This window comes from Rhincodon typus, chromosome 6 (genome assembly GCF_021869965.1).
Source record: "Rhincodon typus isolate 14 chromosome 6, sRhiTyp1.1, whole genome shotgun sequence".
In the NCBI taxonomy this organism is placed as follows: domain Eukaryota; kingdom Metazoa; phylum Chordata; class Chondrichthyes; order Orectolobiformes; family Rhincodontidae; genus Rhincodon; species Rhincodon typus.
In genome coordinates this window covers 66,741,960-66,760,852 of record NC_063337.1, presented here as the reverse complement: position 1 = coordinate 66,760,852, position 18,893 = coordinate 66,741,960, and the positions used below count along the sequence as shown (strand labels likewise).

The following is an 18,893-nucleotide window of genomic DNA, read 5'->3' as shown; positions in this document are numbered from 1 at the left end:
TTAGATGTGTTGACATAGTGGGGCCTTGTTTCCATAAGGGAGTGCACATAACCAGGACCACATTCTTTCTCTTCTCCATTCCAGTTACGAAGTGAAATACGAAAGAAGAAGAGGGCAATCTTTCCCCATCTCCACCCTAAGCTCCTTCTTTGAGCTCCACCACCATCACCAACTCTGAGTATGTCTCCTAACCTTCAAATTGGACACTAGCATGGCATTCACCGACATGACATCCACCAGCACAGATACACTGACCTCGGGGCTTACACCTTCTGGAATAGGATTGGGGTCACAAACAAGTCCAAGGCCAATACAGAAGCAAAGGCTAAGGTCTCTGACACATAGACCTGCTGAAGCCCAGACGCCAGCTCAGCCTCAGCTCTAAGGTATGGGTTGTACATGCGGAGACAAACAAGGAAACATCAGTCGGAACTGGACAGAGTTCTACTGCCATGGTTCCAGCCTGTGAGGTCTTGGCTGCCTTCATGAAGAGGGTAGCAGCTGTCTTGGGATCCAGTTCTAACAGAGCGTCCCATGGCTGGCATTTATGCACTTAGACCTGTACTTCATGGGTGTATTTCATCAATGGTAAGGCAAATGGAAAGGGGCTCGCTTTGACCTCTCTCCAGGTGCCCCTTCTCCTTAAGGAGTCAGGGAGGTGCTATTGCACACTCACAGGAAGGAAGAGTGTCATCCACACACCACGGGGTATTCATCTCAGGGGACTCCAGAGACACCCTGATATGGAAGTGACCTTCAGCATGTCAGGCTGAGAAAGTCTCCAGACTTCAAGACTCAGTAGAACGCTGCCAAGACCATCACTGACACAGGAGTAGCAGCCAGCAGGCTGACTCCAAACTGCTAGAGATGTCGCAGCAGTACCTGGACATGGTGGTCAGCAAAGGCAAAGTTCTGAGGGCACATGCATGGTTCAGGTGATCATTCAACCTTTCCATTATGTAGCTTTGTAAATATCTCTTAACTAACACTACATGCAAGTTTGTTGTAGCCGCACTGCACCACCAAGTGCTGATACAGTTGTCAAAAGTGAAAGAAACGGGGCATCATCCATCATCACAAGGGAATGTTTGTATTCCATTGGGATACCTGTTGTTCATTAAATCCCTACAGCATGGAAACAGGCCATTCAGCCCAACAAGTCCACACCAACTCTCCAGAGTGCATCCCACCCAGACCTACCCCCTACCCTATCACTGTAACGCCCCATTTCCCATGGCTAATCCACCTAACCTACACATCCCTGGACACTATGGGCAATTTAGCGTGGTCAATCCACCTAACCTGCACATTTTTGGACTGTGGGAGGAAATTGGAGTACCCAGTGGAAACCCACACAGACACAGCAAGAATGTAAACTCCACACAGATAGTTACCAGAGGCTAGAACTGAACCCAAGTCCCTGGCACTGTAAGGCAGCAGTGCTAACCACTGAACCACCATGCCACCCCCATCTGCAGTAATGTGTACACCTAATGTTCTCATGAGCCAGCAAAGTATGGAACTATAATTGGGATTACAGCCAACGGTGCCGTGACTCTTCTCAGTGAGACGGACGCCGTGAGTGAAGTGAGAGTGAAGAAAGTGCACCTGTGTTCATTACTCACATTGATTGTGTCTGCATTGTAATGAAGAAATATTGCAAGGTTTTGTAGGATGAGGAATATTTTCCCAGGCTGGGATCTCCACAGTTAGGGGTATCATACTCAGATTAAGAGGTGGGAAATACACTACTGATAAGTGAAGGACTTCATTCTCTGAGGGCAGGAAAATGGAAGCGAAGTGTTTGGAATTGTTTTGCCTGTAGGGTACTGGAGGCATAGTCACTAATGACACTCAATTAAAGCAACATAGAGTCATTGAAAAGAAAGATTCTAGGACTTTAGTGACTGGGAGGGAATAATGACATGAGTCATATTGGCCATGATATAGGAAAGCTGTGGAGCATGCTGCAGGGTCTGAGGAGCCTAAACTGGCTCCTCTTGCTATCTCAGTATGTCCCTGTGTCTGCCGTACAAAGTTCTCAGAAAGACACAGTCTGCAAGTGGATTATGTGTGATGATGGGGTATGAGCAATCAAATCAAGGTAAGACAGCAAGTGCCTTTAGAGGTAGCATGTAAATGGATTTGCTGAGGAAAAGACAATTATTATACCACCCTCCAAGAGCCCGGGGTGGTGACAGTGTGCAGTGCTGTGCAAATGTTGTTGCACACCGTTAGCACAAAGGTTAGGCTTATCCATTCATTTTCATGCTTCTAAGAGATCAAAATAGCAGCAAAATTGAAAACAGAAACAGAAAAATATAACTGAAATAACTCAATAATATATGTCCTAAAGTGGAAGCAGGGGCTCCTGGAAATCAGGTTTTAAAAAAAAAAATAGAAATTTGTTTGTAATAAGGTTTTCACTTGCCTGTCTGCCTTGTCTGAACATTGCCCTGGCTTTTGCTGTCTGTAATCTACATTCTGGCCCATTCCATAATCACTCAGTTCTATCAAACTGTTAAGAAACATGTAATTTAAAGTGAAAGACAGATGTATGAGACAAATCGAACTAGCAATGACAAAACTAGACAGTAACAGTATCTATAAGTATTTAAATAGGAACAAAGTAACTAGGGTTGTTTGCCTAGAGGCAATTGGATAACAATTAGTCATAGAATCATAAAGATGTACAGAACGGAATCAGACCTTTCGGTCTAACTTGCCCATGCTGACCAGATATCCTAAACAAATCTAGTGCCATTTACCAGCATTTGGCCCTTATCCCTTAAACTCATCCTATTCATATACCCTCCCAGATGTCTTTTAAATGCTGTAATTATACCAGCCTTAACCACTTCATCTGGCAGCTCATTCCATGCACACAATACCCTTGTATGAAAATATTGCCTCTTAGGTCTCTTTTAAATCTTTCCCCTCTCACCTTAAACCTATGCCCTCTACTTTTGGACTCCCATAACACGGGAAAAAGACCTTGTCTATTTACCCTATCCATGCCCCTCATGATTTTATAAACCTCTATAAGGTCAGCCCTCAGCCTCCCAAGCTTCAGGGAAAATAGCCCCAGCCTATTCAGCCTCTCCCTATAGCTCAAACTTCCCAGCACTGGCAACATCCTTGTAAATCTTTTCTGAATCCTTTCAAGTTTCACAACATTCTTCCTATAGCAAATCCTTCCTATAGCAGGGAGACCAGAATTGCATGCAGTATTCCAAAAGTGGCCTGACCAATGTCCTATACAGCCGCAACATGACCTCCCAACTCCTAAACTCAATGCACTGACCAATAAAAGCAAGCATACAAAACGTCTTCTTCAGTATCCTGTCTACCTGGGCCTCCACTTTCAAGGAACTATACACCTGCACTCCAAGGTCTCTTTGTTCAGCAACTCTCCCCAGGGTCCATAGAGTAATCTGGTCAAGATCCCGTTGTACGCTGAGGTAACCTTCTTTGCTGTCCACTACACCTCCAATTTTGGTGTCACTTGCAAGCTTACTAATCATACCTCCTATGTTCACAACCAAATCATTTATATAAATGAGAGAAAGCAATGGCACCAGCATGGATCCTTTTGGCACACCACTGGTCAGAGGCCTCCAGTCTGAAAAGCAACCCTCATGACCACCCTCTGTCTCCTACCTTCGAACCAGTTCTGTATCCAAATGGCTAGTTATCCCTGCATTCCATATGATCTAACCTTACTAACCAGTCTATCATGAGGAACCTTGTTAAATGCCTTACTGAAGTCCATATAGATCATGTCCTCCACTCTGCCCTCATAAATCCTCTTCATTACTTCTTCAGAAAACTCAAGCAAGTTAGTGAGTTAATGATTTCCTATGCACAAAGCCATGTTGACTATCCCTAATCAGTTCTTGCCTTTCCAAATACATGTAAATCCTGTCCATCAGGATTCCCTCCAATGACTTGCCCACCACCGATGTCAGGCTCACCAATCTCTAGTTCCCTGGCCTCTCCTTACCACCTTTCTTAAATAATTGGCACCACCTTAACCAACCTCCAGTCTTCTAGCATCTCACCTATGGCTAGAATTGATAAAAATATCTCAGCAAGGGGCCCAGCAATCACTTCCTTAACTTCCCACACAGTTCTACGGTACAACTGATCAGGTCCTGGGCATTTATCCATCATTATGCACTTTAAAACGTCCAGTACCACCTCCTCTATAATATGGACATTTTTCAAGACGTTGCTATTTATTTCCCCGAGTTCTCTATCTTCTGTATCCTTCTCTAAAGTAAACACTAATGCAAAATACTCATTTAGTATCTATCCCATCTCCTGTGGTTCCACACATAAGCGGCCTTGATGATCTTTATGGGGCTCTATTCTCTCCCTAGTTACTCTTTTGTCCTTAATATCTTTGTAGAATCCCTTTGGATTCTCCTTAACCCTATTTGTCAAAGCTATCTCATCAGCCATTTTTTTGCCCTCCTGATCTCCCTCTTCAGTATACTTCTACAGCCTTTATACACTTCTAGGGATTTACACGATCTATACCTGACATATGCTTCTTGCTTATTCTTGACCAAAACCTCAATGTCTGTAGTCATCCAGCATTCCCACGATAAAAAGGTGAAGGCTTTGAACAGGCATATTGTGTCTATCTTCATGATAAATGACTTAGAACATCTCCAAATGATAATTGAAAATCAAGAGGTGATAGGGAGGGATGAACTTAACCACCATCACCGGAACTGAAGAATTGTCAATGGACTTGAAATATAGACTCTGCTTTCTCTATATAGCTGCTGCCAGTCATGCTGAGTTTCTCCAGAAATTTCTGTTTTTGTTTCAGATTTCCACTGTTCGCAGTTTTGTTTTTGTTTTGCAAATATTTAAGAAAGGAGCGAGATAGAAACCAGAGGAATCCCACACCTGGGAAATGGAGCTGGTGCTAATTCAAATCAATCTATTTGATATCAAGAATGGCTTTGCACACTGGATTCAGCAAAAGTTATGCCCCAGAAGACATCTTGAGTATAGTACTGCAGACCTGTGCTCCAAAGCTACAACCTCATGCCAAGCTGTTCTAGAATGGCTACAAACTTGGAAATTGCCCAGACAAAGTGGAAAATTGTTCAGGCACATCAACCCAAATTCTCACACCTCCATCAGTGTTGGAATGAAGGCAGGCTGGCTGGATTTAAAATTGGTGAGTAGAACCTGATTCCAGAATTCCAGTCACTGTTCCGTTGGTGTGGGATTTTTATGGCCCAGGTTAGGATTCAGGATGCTCACTGGTCTTCAATAATCCAACTCATCATGTTCCTTTGTGGAGGTCTATAATTTAGATCCTGTTCGCAAACAGGATTAAGGAGAATCCCAGGGTTTTTTATACCTATATAAATAGCAAGAGGGTAGCCGAGGGAAGGATTGGCCAACTCGAGGACAAAGGAGAGAATCTATGTGTGGAGTCAGAAGAGGTAGGTGAGGTCCTAAACAAATACTTTTGTTGATATTCACCAAAGAGAAGGAAATGGTGGAGGATGATCTCAGGGAAGGGAGAGTCGATTTCTAAGCCAAGTTGCTATTAAAAAGGAAGAGGTGTTGTCTGTCTGAAAAAGTATTACGGTAGATAAGTCTCTGGGTCCTAATGGGATCTATCCCAGAATACTGAGGGAAGCAAGAGAACAAATTGCTGGAGCATTGACAGTCATCTTTGTATCCTCTTTGGCCACAGGTGAGGTCCCAGAGGACTGGGGAATAGCCAATGTTCTCCCATTGTTTAAGAAGGGTAGCAGGGATAATCCTGGAAACTATAGACCTGTAAGTCTCTTGTCAGTGGTGGGGAAATTATTGGAAAAGATTATCAGGGACAAGATCTATACATATTAAGAAGCAAGTAGAATTAATAGCAATAGACAGCATGGTTTTGTGTGAGGGAGGTCCTGCATCACTAACTTGATCGAGTTTTTGCGGAGGCGACAAAGATGATTCATGAGGGAAAAACGGTGAATGTTGTCTACGTGGACTTAGGTAAAGCCTTTGACAAGGTCCCTCATGGCAGACTGGTACAAAAGGTAAAGTCACATGGTATCATTGGTGAGTTGGCAAGATGGATACAGAACTAGCTTAGTCATAGGAAGCATGGTTAGTGGTGGAAGGATGCTTTTCCAAATGGACGGCTATGACTAGTGGTGTTCCATAGGGATCAGTGCTGGGACGTCTGCTGTTCATGGTCTTTATAAATGATTTGGAGGAAAACATAATTGGTCTAATTAGTAAGTTTGTGGACGATACAAAGATTGGAGTGCAGATAGTGAGAAGGATTGTCAGAAGATACAGCAGGAAATAGATCAGTTGGAGGCATGGGCAGAAAAATGGCAGATGGAGTTTAATCCGGACAAATGTGAGATGATGCTTTTTGGAAGATCAAGTACAGATGGAAAGTATACAGTGAATGGCAGAACCCTTAGGAGTATTGATATGCAGAGGGATCTGGATATGCAGGTCCACATATCATTAAAGGTGGCAGCGCAGGTTGATAAGGTAGTAAAGAAGGCTTATGGCATGCTTGCCTTCATTGGAAGGGGCACTGAGTACAAGGATAGACAAATTATGCTGTAGCTTTATAGAACTTTAGTTAGGCCAGACTTGGAATATTGCATACAGTTCTGGTCACCACACTACCAGGAGGATGTGGATGCTTTGGAGAGAGTACAGTAAAGGTCTACCAGGATGTTGCCTGGTATAGGAGATTTTAGCTGTGAAGAAAGTTTGGATAGACTGGGTTTATTTTCATTGGAACGCAGGAGGTTGAGGGGCAACCTGATAGATGTTTATAGGATTGTAAATGGTATGGATAGAGTGGAAAGTATGAGGCTTTTTCCCAGGGGTCAATTACTAGGGGACACTGGTTCAAGGTGTGAGGTGGGAAGTTTAAAAGAGATGTGCGAGGCAGGTTTTTCACACAAAGGGTGGTGAGTGCCTGGAACGTGTTGCCAGAAGAGGTGGTAGAAGCAGACACAATAGCAGCATTCAAGAAGCACTCAGACAAATACATGAATAGGAAAGGAATAGAGAGATACCGATCCTGCAAGTGAAGACAGTTTTAGTATGGAAGGCAAAAAACATGGTGGCACAGGCTTGGAGGGCCAAAGGACCTGTTCCTGTGCTATGTTCTTTGCTCTCCTCCAATTTTAGCAAGTTGGACCCATATTGTTACTGGGTTTGCTGAGAGGGGTTGTGAACTCTAGGGGAAGATGGTTGACAGGCCAATGCAAAAAGGTCTTACTACGTTCAACTGTCATAATTGGATTTTAAACATAATTCCAACAACTGTGAAAAATGACTCTGAAGTTTTTATTCTTTAAGCGTGTGGTTGTTTTTTTTTCCGAAGATTATGCTAGAATGCAGTCAGAGAATATTGTATGGAAATGCACATACTTTTTATGTACCTGGGGGCAGATTCACTCGTAATTCAGATACATCTTACAACTTTTAGTTTGAGTTTTGAAGAGTAGTTACCAGTTTGAGATGGCTTTATAAGACCTGTTTGTGAAACAAACAGAACCTGTTCACAATAAATACATTGTAGACTTGCAAATAGAGCCCTCTGTAATGTTCAGTTCATTTTGTTTCATACTTGGTTTGGACAAATCAATACCCTATTGCAATAAGAGTTCAAATGCGTCAAGAAGTAGAAACTTTTGGTGCTAAAATCCACGGCTTGGTGTTTTGTTCACACTCTTGTCTAACAAAATAGGAGAATGGTTTGACAGTATCTACAGTGTTGACCTGTACAGAAACAAGTGATAATAGAATATTGTTGATTTGCTACCCATATCATCCTGAAGACAAATCTTTACAACTAATAAAATGGAATGGAATGGGGGAGGTAGACTTGCCTTCTTGGTGGTTGGCTATCTCTTGGAGTCAGTGCTCCTTGACTTTCAGAATGCTGGCAGTGATTTGGACCCCAAATTTTAAATACCTTTGAAAACTGGGTTGCAAATTGTGATTAGGTTCTGGTTAGTAACATTGCAGATGACACCAAAATTGGAGGTATAGTGGTCAGCGAAGCAGGTTGTCTCAAGAGTACAACAGGATCCTGATCAGATCAGGCAATGGGCCGAGGAGTGGCAGATGAAGATTAATTTAGATAAATATGAGGTTCTGCAGTTTGGAAAGGCAAATCAGGACAAGACTTATACACTTAATTGTAAGGTCCTGTGGAGTGTTGCTCAACAAAGAGACCTTGGAGTGGAGGTTCATAGTTCCTTGAAAGTGGAGTTGCAGAAAGATAGGATCATGAAGAAGGTGTTTGGTATGCTTGCCTTTATTGGTCAGTGCTTTGAGTATATGAGTTGGCAGGTCATGTTATGGCTGTACAGGACATTGGTTAGGCCACTTTTGGAATATTGTGTGTAATTCTGGTCTCCCTGCTATAGGAAAGACGTTGTGAAACTTGAAAGAGTTTAAAAAAGATTTACAAGGATGTTGCCAGTGCTGGAGGATTTGAGCTATGGGGAGAGGCTAAATAGGCTGGGGCTATTTTCCCTGAAGCATCGGAGGCTGAGGGCTGACCTTATAGAGGTTTATAAAATCATGAGAGGCATGAATAAGGTAAATAGACAAGGTCTTTTCCCTGTAGTGGGGGAGTCCAAAACTAGAGGGCATAGACTTAAGGTGAGAGGGGAAAGATTTTAAAGGGATCTAAGAGGCAACTTTTTCACACAGAGGGTGGTGCATGTATGGAATGAGCTACCAGATGAAGTGGTGGAGGCTGGTACAATTACAAAATTTAAAAGACATCTGGATTGGTATGTGAATAGGAAGGGTTTAGGGGGATATGGGCCAAATGCTGGCAAATGGGACTAGATTTATCTAGGACATCTGGTCGGCATGGATGAGTTGGACCAAAGGGTCTGTTTCCCTGCTGTACATCTCTATGACTCTATGCCTCTCTGATACTTCGTCCAGGTTGCTGTAAAGGCATGAAGTTGATACTTTTGAGTTGCAAATAAACAAAAAATCATGTTGTCTGTTAGCTGATGAGTTGTTACAAGACAAATCAGGATTGAATTGGGCACTAAATTTTGGATTCAAATACATTCAATGTTCACCATATTATCTCTTTTTAAAGTTTTGTTATTTTTCAACTTTAAAAGCAGATGCCTACAGTTGTATTTCCTTTCCCCGCAGAGTGTTGCTGCAGCTGAACCTTCCTCCAACGGTGTGTTGATCTTAAACATCTGACCAAATCTGCTGACCCCTGTCAAGCTTTCTTTAAAAATCAAATTTAGTTTTGGGGACGTCAAGAGTTTGAACCTCAAACCATCACACCACCCCTCCAATCTTTTACAAACATGGTCACTGGAATGTGTACATGTATTAAAGGAATTTCACAGGCCATTTTGAATTACGATTATATCCGAAAGCTATTTACATTGAACAAAAACAAAGATGACTTGGGTAGGTCTTGAGCCATGCTGACATGACCAGGGAGGCTGTGGCCCAGGTTGGTTGCTCCGCTCTGTATCTTTGCCCTGCTCCTCACCTGTGAGTGTCTCGTTGCAGTGGGTTTTCCATGAGGGCTGGCACACAGTTGACTAGCTCGGTCCAGTCTGCGTGCAGCCCACAGCTCCAGCCGGTGGAGAACCTGGAGAACAGCCAGCTCTCTCTCTTGCCCGGCCGGTGGCAAGTGCATTTCTTCTGGCCGGCCCGACAGTCACAGGGCTGCTCCAGCCGGATGTTCCTCACCAGATGCCTCCCGAAAGTGGTGCCGCCGGTCTTCTGAATGTGCAAGAAGACGATCACGTCGTCCCCTTTGATGTCAAAATCCAGCCGCCTCCACAGCTCCCGCTCGGTGAAGTGGAACGCGCCCTGGAATCTTCGCTCCTCCGGCCCCTGACGCTGACCATGAGGAGAGAGCCTAAAGCGTAAGGCTCTGTCCCCCCACTGCATTCGACAGGAGCTGGCTCCGGGGCAAACATACTGGAATACGATCACCACAAACAAGACGACCAACACCAGCAACAGAAGCCGCCTGTTACATTTCTCATTCATGTTTCCCGAAAGCTTTCCTCATCGAATGACACCAGCCATAGCATCTCCCACACAAGACTGCATTTGCTGGCGCCTGGTGACGTCCCCCTTCAGCATCTTCCCGCGCAGGTGATGTGGGCGCGACCTCAATCCCCGACTGTTCAATCAGTCTATTTACAAATAACAACAGGGAACCTCATCCGCTGTCAATGCTCAACGACGTACCAGGAGGAACCACTTCACAAACGCGGGGAGAGAGCAAGAGCTAACACAGTGTGGAGCTGGAGGCGGACCAGGCAGCATCAGAGGAGCAGGAAAGTTGAGGTTTTGGGTCGGGACGCCTCAGGAGTTCTGCATTCCCGGCTTTACTGTCCACGCGATACAAGCCATTACCCTGACCCAAAGAGACACTCCACGCTGTCCAGTCTGAACACGGTATTAGAGATAGTAGGAACTGCAGATGCTGGAAAATCTGAGATAACAAGATGTAGAGCTGGATGAACACAGCAGGCCAAGCAGCATCATAGGAGCAGGAAGGCTGACGTTTCGGGCCTAGACCCTTCATCAGAAATGGCTTCGCAGTGGGGTTAAAATTGTAGCAGTGGGGTTAAAATTGTATCAGAGATAGTAGGAACTGCAGAGGCTGGACCCTTCTGATGAAGGGTCTAGGCCCGAAACGTCAGCCTTCCTGCTCCTATGATGCTGCTTGGCCTGCTGTGTTCATTCAGCTCTACACCTTGTTATCTCTTGCACACGGTATTACCCTGACCTGGAGAGTCACATCACATTGTCAAGTCCATAAGGAGTGTCACGCTGAGCCAGAGAAACAGTCCACGCTTTCCTGTCTGTACACAGACAAACGAAGCCATATGGGTAGAATTTAGAAAGAAAAAGGACTAATCATATTGCTGGATGTGCACTATAGCCCCCCCCCCCTAAAGTTTGGGAGAAATAGAAGAGCAGATATGCAGGTAAAAGTTCAGAGAAATCTAAAAGTAGTAAGGATATTGATTTTGGGGATTTCAACTTACTCAACATTAACTTAGCGTGTCATATGCATCCAGGAGAGATTTTAAGACAATATATATAAAACCCCACAAGACAGGGACATTGCTGTACTTAGTTTTAGTTGATAAGCTGGGCAAGTGGTTGAAGTACCAATTTTGGGGGTGGGGGGAAAGGATTTTATGCTGATAGTGACCATAACTCTGTTAGATTCTCGGTTGTTATGGAAAAGGACAAGGATGGGCCTGAAATCAAAGTTCTCAACTAGGGAAGGCTGATTTTAAGAAGATTGGGTATAATTTGGCCAAAGTGGACTGGGAACAGATACTTCTACATAAATGTGTGTTAGAACAGTGGGATACATTCAAGAAGGAAATATGGTGAGTAAAGGGCCAACATGTTCCAACAAAGATAAAGGGGGCCCAACAAATCCAGTGAACCCTGGATATCGAGGAATATACAGGATTGGATAAGGAGTAAAAGGGAGACTTGTGGCAGATACTAAGTGCTCAAAACCGCAGAAAACCTTGAGGAGTATAGAATGTGCAAGGGAAGGCTTAAAATGAAATTAGGGCAGAAAGAAAGGGAGCATGAAAAGATAATGGCAGGTAAAATAAAAGATAAGTAGAGAAAGAGTAAAGCCCATGAAGGACCACAGTGGTAATTTGTGCATGGAGCTAGAACATGTAGGTAGGGTTATAAATGAATACTTTGTGCCAGTGTTCACTTGTGATAGGGTTGTGGATATAGAAATCAAGGAGAAGGACTATGTTATTAATAAAGAAATTAGCATAGATAGAGAGGGGGTTTGAGTGATGTGGCAGGCTTAAAGTAGATAAGTCGCTAGGGTTGGATGAAATTTATCCCAACCTGCAAGGGAGGATATAGAAAGGGCACTGGAATTTTCAATTCCTCTCCAGTCACAAGATAGGTACCAGAGGATTGAAGGACAACTAATGTAGTATTAATATTCAAGAAGGGAGGAAGCGATAAACTGAAAGAAAAACTGATTGGTTAGGACTATATTCACTGGGGTAGGCCATTTAGAACCAGAATGAGAAGAAATTTCTTCACCAAGAGAGTGGTGAGCCTGTGAGATTCTGTGTCACAGAAAATGGTTGCGGCCAAAATATTGAATGTGCACAAGAAGGACATTAATATAGTTCTTAGGGCTAAAGAAATCAAAAGGTATGGGCCAAAAGTAGGAACAAGGTTCTGAGTTGGATGATTAGCCACAATCATCTTGAATGGCAGAGCAGGTTCAAAGGTCAACTACTCATGTTCCTGTTTTTCTATGTTTTTAAAACAGCAAACTAGAGGCTGGTTAGTCTAACCGCAGTGAAACAATTAGGATCAATTGTGAATGGCAGAATTAATCTGCACTTTGAGATAGGGATTAATCAAGAATAGTCAGCATTATTTTGTTAATGAGAGGTCATATCTGACCAACTTGATTTTCAGAGCTGACTAGTTGTGTAAATGAGGGCAATGCATTTGAAATAGTCTTCTTGGACAGCAAAGCTTTTGATAAGGTCCTGCAAAGGAGACTGACATTGAAAGTAAGAGCCTATGGGATCCAAGAAATTGTCTAATTGGATCCAGAATTAACTGAGTGGCAGGAAGCAGAGTATGATGGTTGAGGGGTGCTTTGATGACAAGAAGTTTTTGTCTGGTGGAGTTCTGAAACGATCTGTGTTTGTGTCCTTGCTGCTTGTGGTATGTATGAATGATTTAGAATTGAATGTAGGAGGGTAAATCAATAAGTTCGCAGATAAAATGAAAATTGGTGGAGTTGTAAATGGTGAGGAGGAGAGCCTTAGATTACAGAGAATATGGAGTGGCTAGTCAGATGAACTGATCAGTGGCAAATAGAACTCAATCTGGATAAGTGTCAGATCATGCACTTGGGTAGGACAAACAAGGCAAGGGAATACATGATGAACGGTAAAAGCTTGGAAAGCACTGAGGATGAGCGCGATCTTGGTGTGCACGACCACTGGTCCCTTAGGGTAGTGGGTCAGGTTGATAAAGTGATTAAGAAGGCAAGGAGGTTATAATGGAACTGTATAAAACATTGGTTAGGCCCCAGATAACGTATTGTGTACAGCTCTGGAATCTATATTATTGGATTGCACAGGAAAGGGTGCAGAGCAGATTTACCAGGATATTGCCTGGACTGGAGAGTTTTAGTTATGAAGAGAGATTGGATACACTGGGATTGCTTTCCTTGAAGAGGAGATTGATGACCTGATGATGACCATTTGGCCCATCCTCTTCAAGATTAAAATTATGAGGGGCATATATAGGATAGGCAGGACAATATCTTTCCTCTTGGTAGAGGAATCAATGACCAAGAGGCATAAATTTTAAGGTAAGGGACAGGAGGTTTAAAGGGGATATAATGAAAAATGTTTTCACCCAGAGTGTGATGGGATTCTGGTACTCATGGCCCGTAAGTGTGGTAGGGCCAGAAACCCCCATAGCATTTCAGGAGTATTTAGATGTGCAGTTGCTATGCCAAGGATATGGGCCAAATGCAGGAAAATTATATTAGCATAGTTAGGCAGTTGTATTTGAATCAGTGTAGACTCAATGAATTGAAGGGCCGTTTTCTGTGCTGTAGACATTAATGACTCTATAGAGCTTAATGGAGCAGGGACTGAGGCCAGCGTGAGTGTGTATCCACATGGTCAGGAGATGTTACTTCACAAGCCTGATGCTGGAACCTCATGACTACATTGTGCTGGTGTTGATGAGGCATCTAGGTGATGATGATGGGCAGACGCAGTAGGAAGTGATTCGCAGAATCACAGTATTATTATAGTGCAGAAGGAGGCTGCTCAGCTCCTTGTGTCAGCAGCTGTTGTCCAAGTGAGGAATCCTTCCCATAACCCTGTTTATTGTTCCTTGTCTGTGTATTCCAGATCCTGACCACTCGCTGCATGAACTCATTTTTCCTTATGGCACAATTGCTTCTTTTATCAATTACATTACATCTTGCCCTCTGATTGAACCAATTATACAGGTATTGACATCTCATTTGCATTCAGTTTAATGGAATTTGATGGTATCTTGAAAATTAAACACATGGTGCATAGAGATGATGGGCTGTCATGTCTCAGACCATTCAAGGGAAGCTATCCAGGCAAGGACTCAAAACCTGGGGAGAAGATCAACCATTGTGGAGATACTATCCTGAACAGTGAAAACTGCTGCAAAAATGAGAGAGGAGAACACTGTACTCACAGGCTGAAGTTCATCATGGAAGAGCTAAAGGACAGCATGGAGGAAGTGAGGGACAGCACGGGTAAAGTGAGGAACAGCGCAGAAGGAGATGAGGCACAGTACAGAGGAGCTGAGAGACAGTGCAGGTGGGAAACGTCTCCATGGAGGAGTGAGGAGCTTGGGTATAATACAGAGGAGCTGAGTAGAAGTGTGGAAGAATCGAGGGACAGTGCGGAGGAGTGGAGACAAACTGCCAAGGAGCTGAGTGACAGTTGGAAGAGCTGAGGGATCGTGCAGAGGAGCTGAAGAACAGGGCAGAGAAGGCGAGAGACAGGGCAGAAGAGACGAGTGACTTGCACAGGTGACAGGAGCTGACGGACAGTGTGCAGGTGAAAGGAGCTGAAGGTCAGCAAGGAGGAGCTGACAGACAGCATGGAGAAGCTGAGTGAGAGTGCAACAGAGCTGACAAACAGTGCAGAAGAGCTGAAGGACAGTGCAGAGGAGTTGAGGGATAGTGCAGGGGAGCAGGGTGGCCGTGGAGCAGTGAGGAGATGAGGAACAGTGCAGAAGAGCTAAATGAGAGTGCAATAAATGTGACAGACAGTGCATAGGAGCTGTGGTAAGCACGGAGTACTTGAGTGAGAGTGCGCAGGGATTAAGGAGCTGATGGACAGCATGGAGAAGCTGAAGGAGAGTGTGAAAGAGGCTGAGGGACAGTGCAGAGGAGCTGAGGAACTTCGCACAAGAGTTGAGGGACAGTCCAGTGGAGCCAAGAGACAGTACTGGGATTGAGGGCCTGTGCAGAAGAGTTGAAGGATTTAAAAGGGAATATTTTCATACAGAGAGTGCTGGTAGAATGAGCAGCCAAAGGAAGTGGTAGAGGCAGGTACAATTACAACATATGTAAGACATTTGGACAGGTACATGGATAGAAAAAGTTTAGAGGGATATGGGTTAAATGCAGGCAAATGGGACTAGTTCAGTTTAGGAAATCCGGTTGGCATTGATAATTTGGGCTGAAGGGCCTGTTTCTGTTCTGTATGACTCAACGATTCAATGACAGTGCAGAGGAGTTGAGGGACAGTGCAGAGGTGCCAAAGGATAGCAAGGAGGAGTTAAGGACAGTGCAACAGAGCTGACAGTGCAGAGGAGTTCAGTGCGAGTGCGCAGGGATTAAGGAGCTGATGGACAGCACACAGGAGCTAAGGTTCAGTACAGAGTAGTTGAGAGACAGTGCAGAGGAGCTAAGGGACAGCAGGTAAGATCTGAAGATAGCATAAAGGAGCTGGGAGACAGTGCAGAGGCTTGAAGGCAAGTGCAGAGGAGCTGAGGGCAAATGCAGAGGACCAGATGGACAGTGCAAAGGAGCTGAGGGACAGTATGGAGGTGCCAAGAAACAGCAAGGAGGAGCTGAGGGACAGTGTAGCAGAGCTGACAGACAGTGCAGAAGAGCTCAGTGAGAGTGTGCAGGATTAAGGAGCTGATGGACAGCATGGAGGAGCTAAGGTACAGTGCAGAGGATCTGAGGGATAGCACAGGGGAGCTGAAGGACAGCAAGTAGGAGCTGAGAGACAACACAGAGGAGCTAAGGGATACTGCAGTGGAGCTGACGGACAGTGTAAGGGACGTGAGGGACACTGCAGAGAGGCTAAGGTTCAGTGCAGAGGACATAGGGACTGCATGGAGGACCTGAGGAACATCAGACAGGTGCTGAGGGACAGCAATGAGGAGTTGAGGGACAGTGCAGGAGAGTAGGTGATGGTGGAGAATTGAGGAGCTGAGGGACAGTGCTGAAGAGCTGAGGGAAAGGCTTGCACCTCCATTATTAACAAAGGCCCATCTCTTCAGAAATGAAGAAACGTCACTGGACTCAAAAAATTAACTCTGCCTTCTCTTCAGAGATGCTGCCAGACCTGCTGAATTTCTCCAGCACTTTCTGGTTTAGTTTCTTCTGAAATGGGCAGAGGCCTCCAACCCAACTTATATTTGCTTATGGACATTGAGACTTCTCTGCCATGTTTGTGCTTCTGTGGTACCAGTTACTGCTGGTTTTACCCTGCCAGATATTTCTTTGATTCCTAACACAGGTCAGATGGCCACAATCATGGTGAATTATCTATTTGCCCCAAACTTTGCCTTGCTTTTTATTTACACAAATTCACTTACAGGTACTACAGGCAAAACTCCTGCACAACTCCAAAATAAATCAGCGACTTGCAATAATATTCTCACCATTCTAGCCCAGGCGTTCACCTCCTGACAATGCTCATCCTCTGAAAATGTTCACACCACCCAACAATCTTCACCTACTTCCTTAATGTTCTTCCCTCACAGCAATATTCAACTTTTGACAATATTCATCGCCGACAACTTTCACCCCTAGACAATGTTCACTGCTCAACGGTTTTCACCCTCGACAATATCACTCTTCAACAATGTTCACCCAACAATATTCATTCCTTGACAGTGTTCAACTCTGACAACATTCACCCCTCGAGAATGTTCACCCCGACAGTGTTTGCCTTGACAATATTCATGTCTCAACAATATTCACCTCCCCGACAATGTTCATCCCTTGACAATGTTCACCCTTGAAAACTTTCACTGCTGACAATATTCATCCCTCAACAATATTCACCCTTGACAATGTTCACCCCATTGACAATATTCAACCCTCGACAATATTCACTCCCTACCGATAAAGTTCAGCCCACTGACAACGTTCCACCCCAATAATGTTCATCTTCTCGACAATGTTCACCCCTCGACACCCTTGAACCATGACAATATTCACCCTTGACAAATATTCTGCTCCTGAAAATGTTCATCCCCCCCATCCCCATCAGAGCTCGCTCCCCACAGTGTCTACCCGCAACAGTGCTCACTCCCCAGTTTTCTATCCCTCCTTCACCTCTCTCTCTCAACTCATTTTCTGGAATTGCTGGCTCACAAGTTTAGGCCCCAAATGGTTCAGTGGGGGTTTACTAGACTAATACTTGGAATGACTAGGTTGTCTTTTGAAGATTGGTTGGCCGGAATGGGCTTGTTTCCACTGTAACTTAGAAGAATGAGGGTTGACTTAATTTAAGTGTATAAGATCCTGAATGGTCTTGACAAGGTTGATGTGAAGAGGATGTTTCCTTTTGTGGGCCAGCAAAGAACTGTATTACACTGTTTGAAATTAGATGTTGCCCTTCCACAGAAACTCAGAAAGGTGTAATGGAGCAGAAGGAAGCAATTTAGACTTTCGTGCTTGCACCGGCTCATTGAATGAACATCACTACCTTGTGCCAATCTCTTGCTTTTTCCCGTATCATTGCACAGTACTTTTACAATTTTTTTTTATCTATTATTCTCAGTCCAGATCTCAAATGTTTTGATCAATAATGTAAAGTATATTTATTAACACCAGGTTCCAGTGATTGTGTAAGTACTTTTATTTACTCGTGGGACGTGGGTATCATTGGCATTATTGCCCGTTCCCGAGGTGCTACTGAGCTGTCTTCTTGAAACTCAGGCTGGCAGTCGCTGATTTTTAGACAGCCTCTGTTTCTCAGAATTAACATAAACAGTTGTTTCAGCGGCAGGAGTCCGGGAGGAAGCGCGAGGGCAGCCTGGGAAGGTGAGCTTTTCGATTACAAAAGTCTTACCTCGCGTGACTCCATTTTTGGAGTAAGTGAGGTAATATATTTGGGCGGTTGCCTTACCCGAAACACTACCTAGGTAGTGTTTCCCACCCATCCTCCTCCTCTAACCAAAAAAAAAGGTTCTGAGCGCTGATTTGGTAAGGCTACTAGTTTTTTTTTATTTGTCTGTTTGGGAATTCAGAACAGTGGGAATGGATGTTAGGGCAGTTGTATGCTCCTCCTGTAGAATGTGGGAGGTAAGGGTCACCACTAGTGTCCCCACTGACTTCATCTGCGGGAAGTGCACCCAACTCCAGCTCCTTGGAAACCGTGTTAGGGAACTGGAGCTGGAGCTGGATGAACTTCGGATCATTCGGGAGGCTGAGGGGGTAATTGAGAGGAGTTACGGGGAGGTAGTCACACCTCAGGTACAGGAAAAAAGTAGATGGGTTACAGTCAGGGGACGGAAAGGGAACAGGCAGACAGTGCAGGGATCCCCTGTGGCCATTCCCCTCAAAAACTAGTATACTGTTTTGGATACTGTTGGGGGGGGGGGGGGACTTACCAGGGATAAGCCATGGGGTACAGGTCTCTGGCATAGAGTCTGTCCCTGTTGCTCAGAAGGGAAGGGGGGAGAGGAGGAGAGCATTAGTCATTGGGGACTCCATAGTTAAGGGGACAGATAGGAGATTCTGTGGGAACGAGAGAGACTCGCGGTTGGTGTGTTGCCTCCCAGGTGCCAGGGTCCGTGATGTCTCGGATCGTGTTTTTGGGATCCTTAAGAGGGAGGGGGAGCAGCCCCAAGTCGTGGTCCACATAGGCACCAACGACATAGGTAGGAAAAGGGATAGGGACAAAAGGCAGAAATTCAAGGAGCTAGGGTGGAAGCTTAGAGCTAGAACAAACAGAGTTGTTATCTCCGGTTTGTTACCCGTGCCACGTGCTCGCGAGGCGAGGAATAGGGAGAGACAGCAGTTGAACACGTGGCTACAGGGATGGTGCAGG

The 18,893-nt window shown here is 44.6% G+C and overlaps 1 protein-coding gene across 1 annotated transcript in view; it reads right to left on the bottom strand.

Annotated features, from left to right (window-relative positions):
• LOC109934271 (heparan-sulfate 6-O-sulfotransferase 2-like) overlaps window positions 1–10,363 on the bottom strand; it is a 48,984-nt gene extending 38,621 nt beyond the window's left edge. The window contains exon 1 of the mRNA XM_020533078.2: window positions 9,545–10,363. Within this exon, the coding sequence (XP_020388667.2) occupies window positions 9,545–10,053 (509 nt within the window). The 5' untranslated portion in view covers window positions 10,054–10,363. The remainder of the gene's footprint in view (window positions 1–9,544) is intronic.
• Between the last annotated feature and the right edge of the window lie 8,530 nt (window positions 10,364–18,893).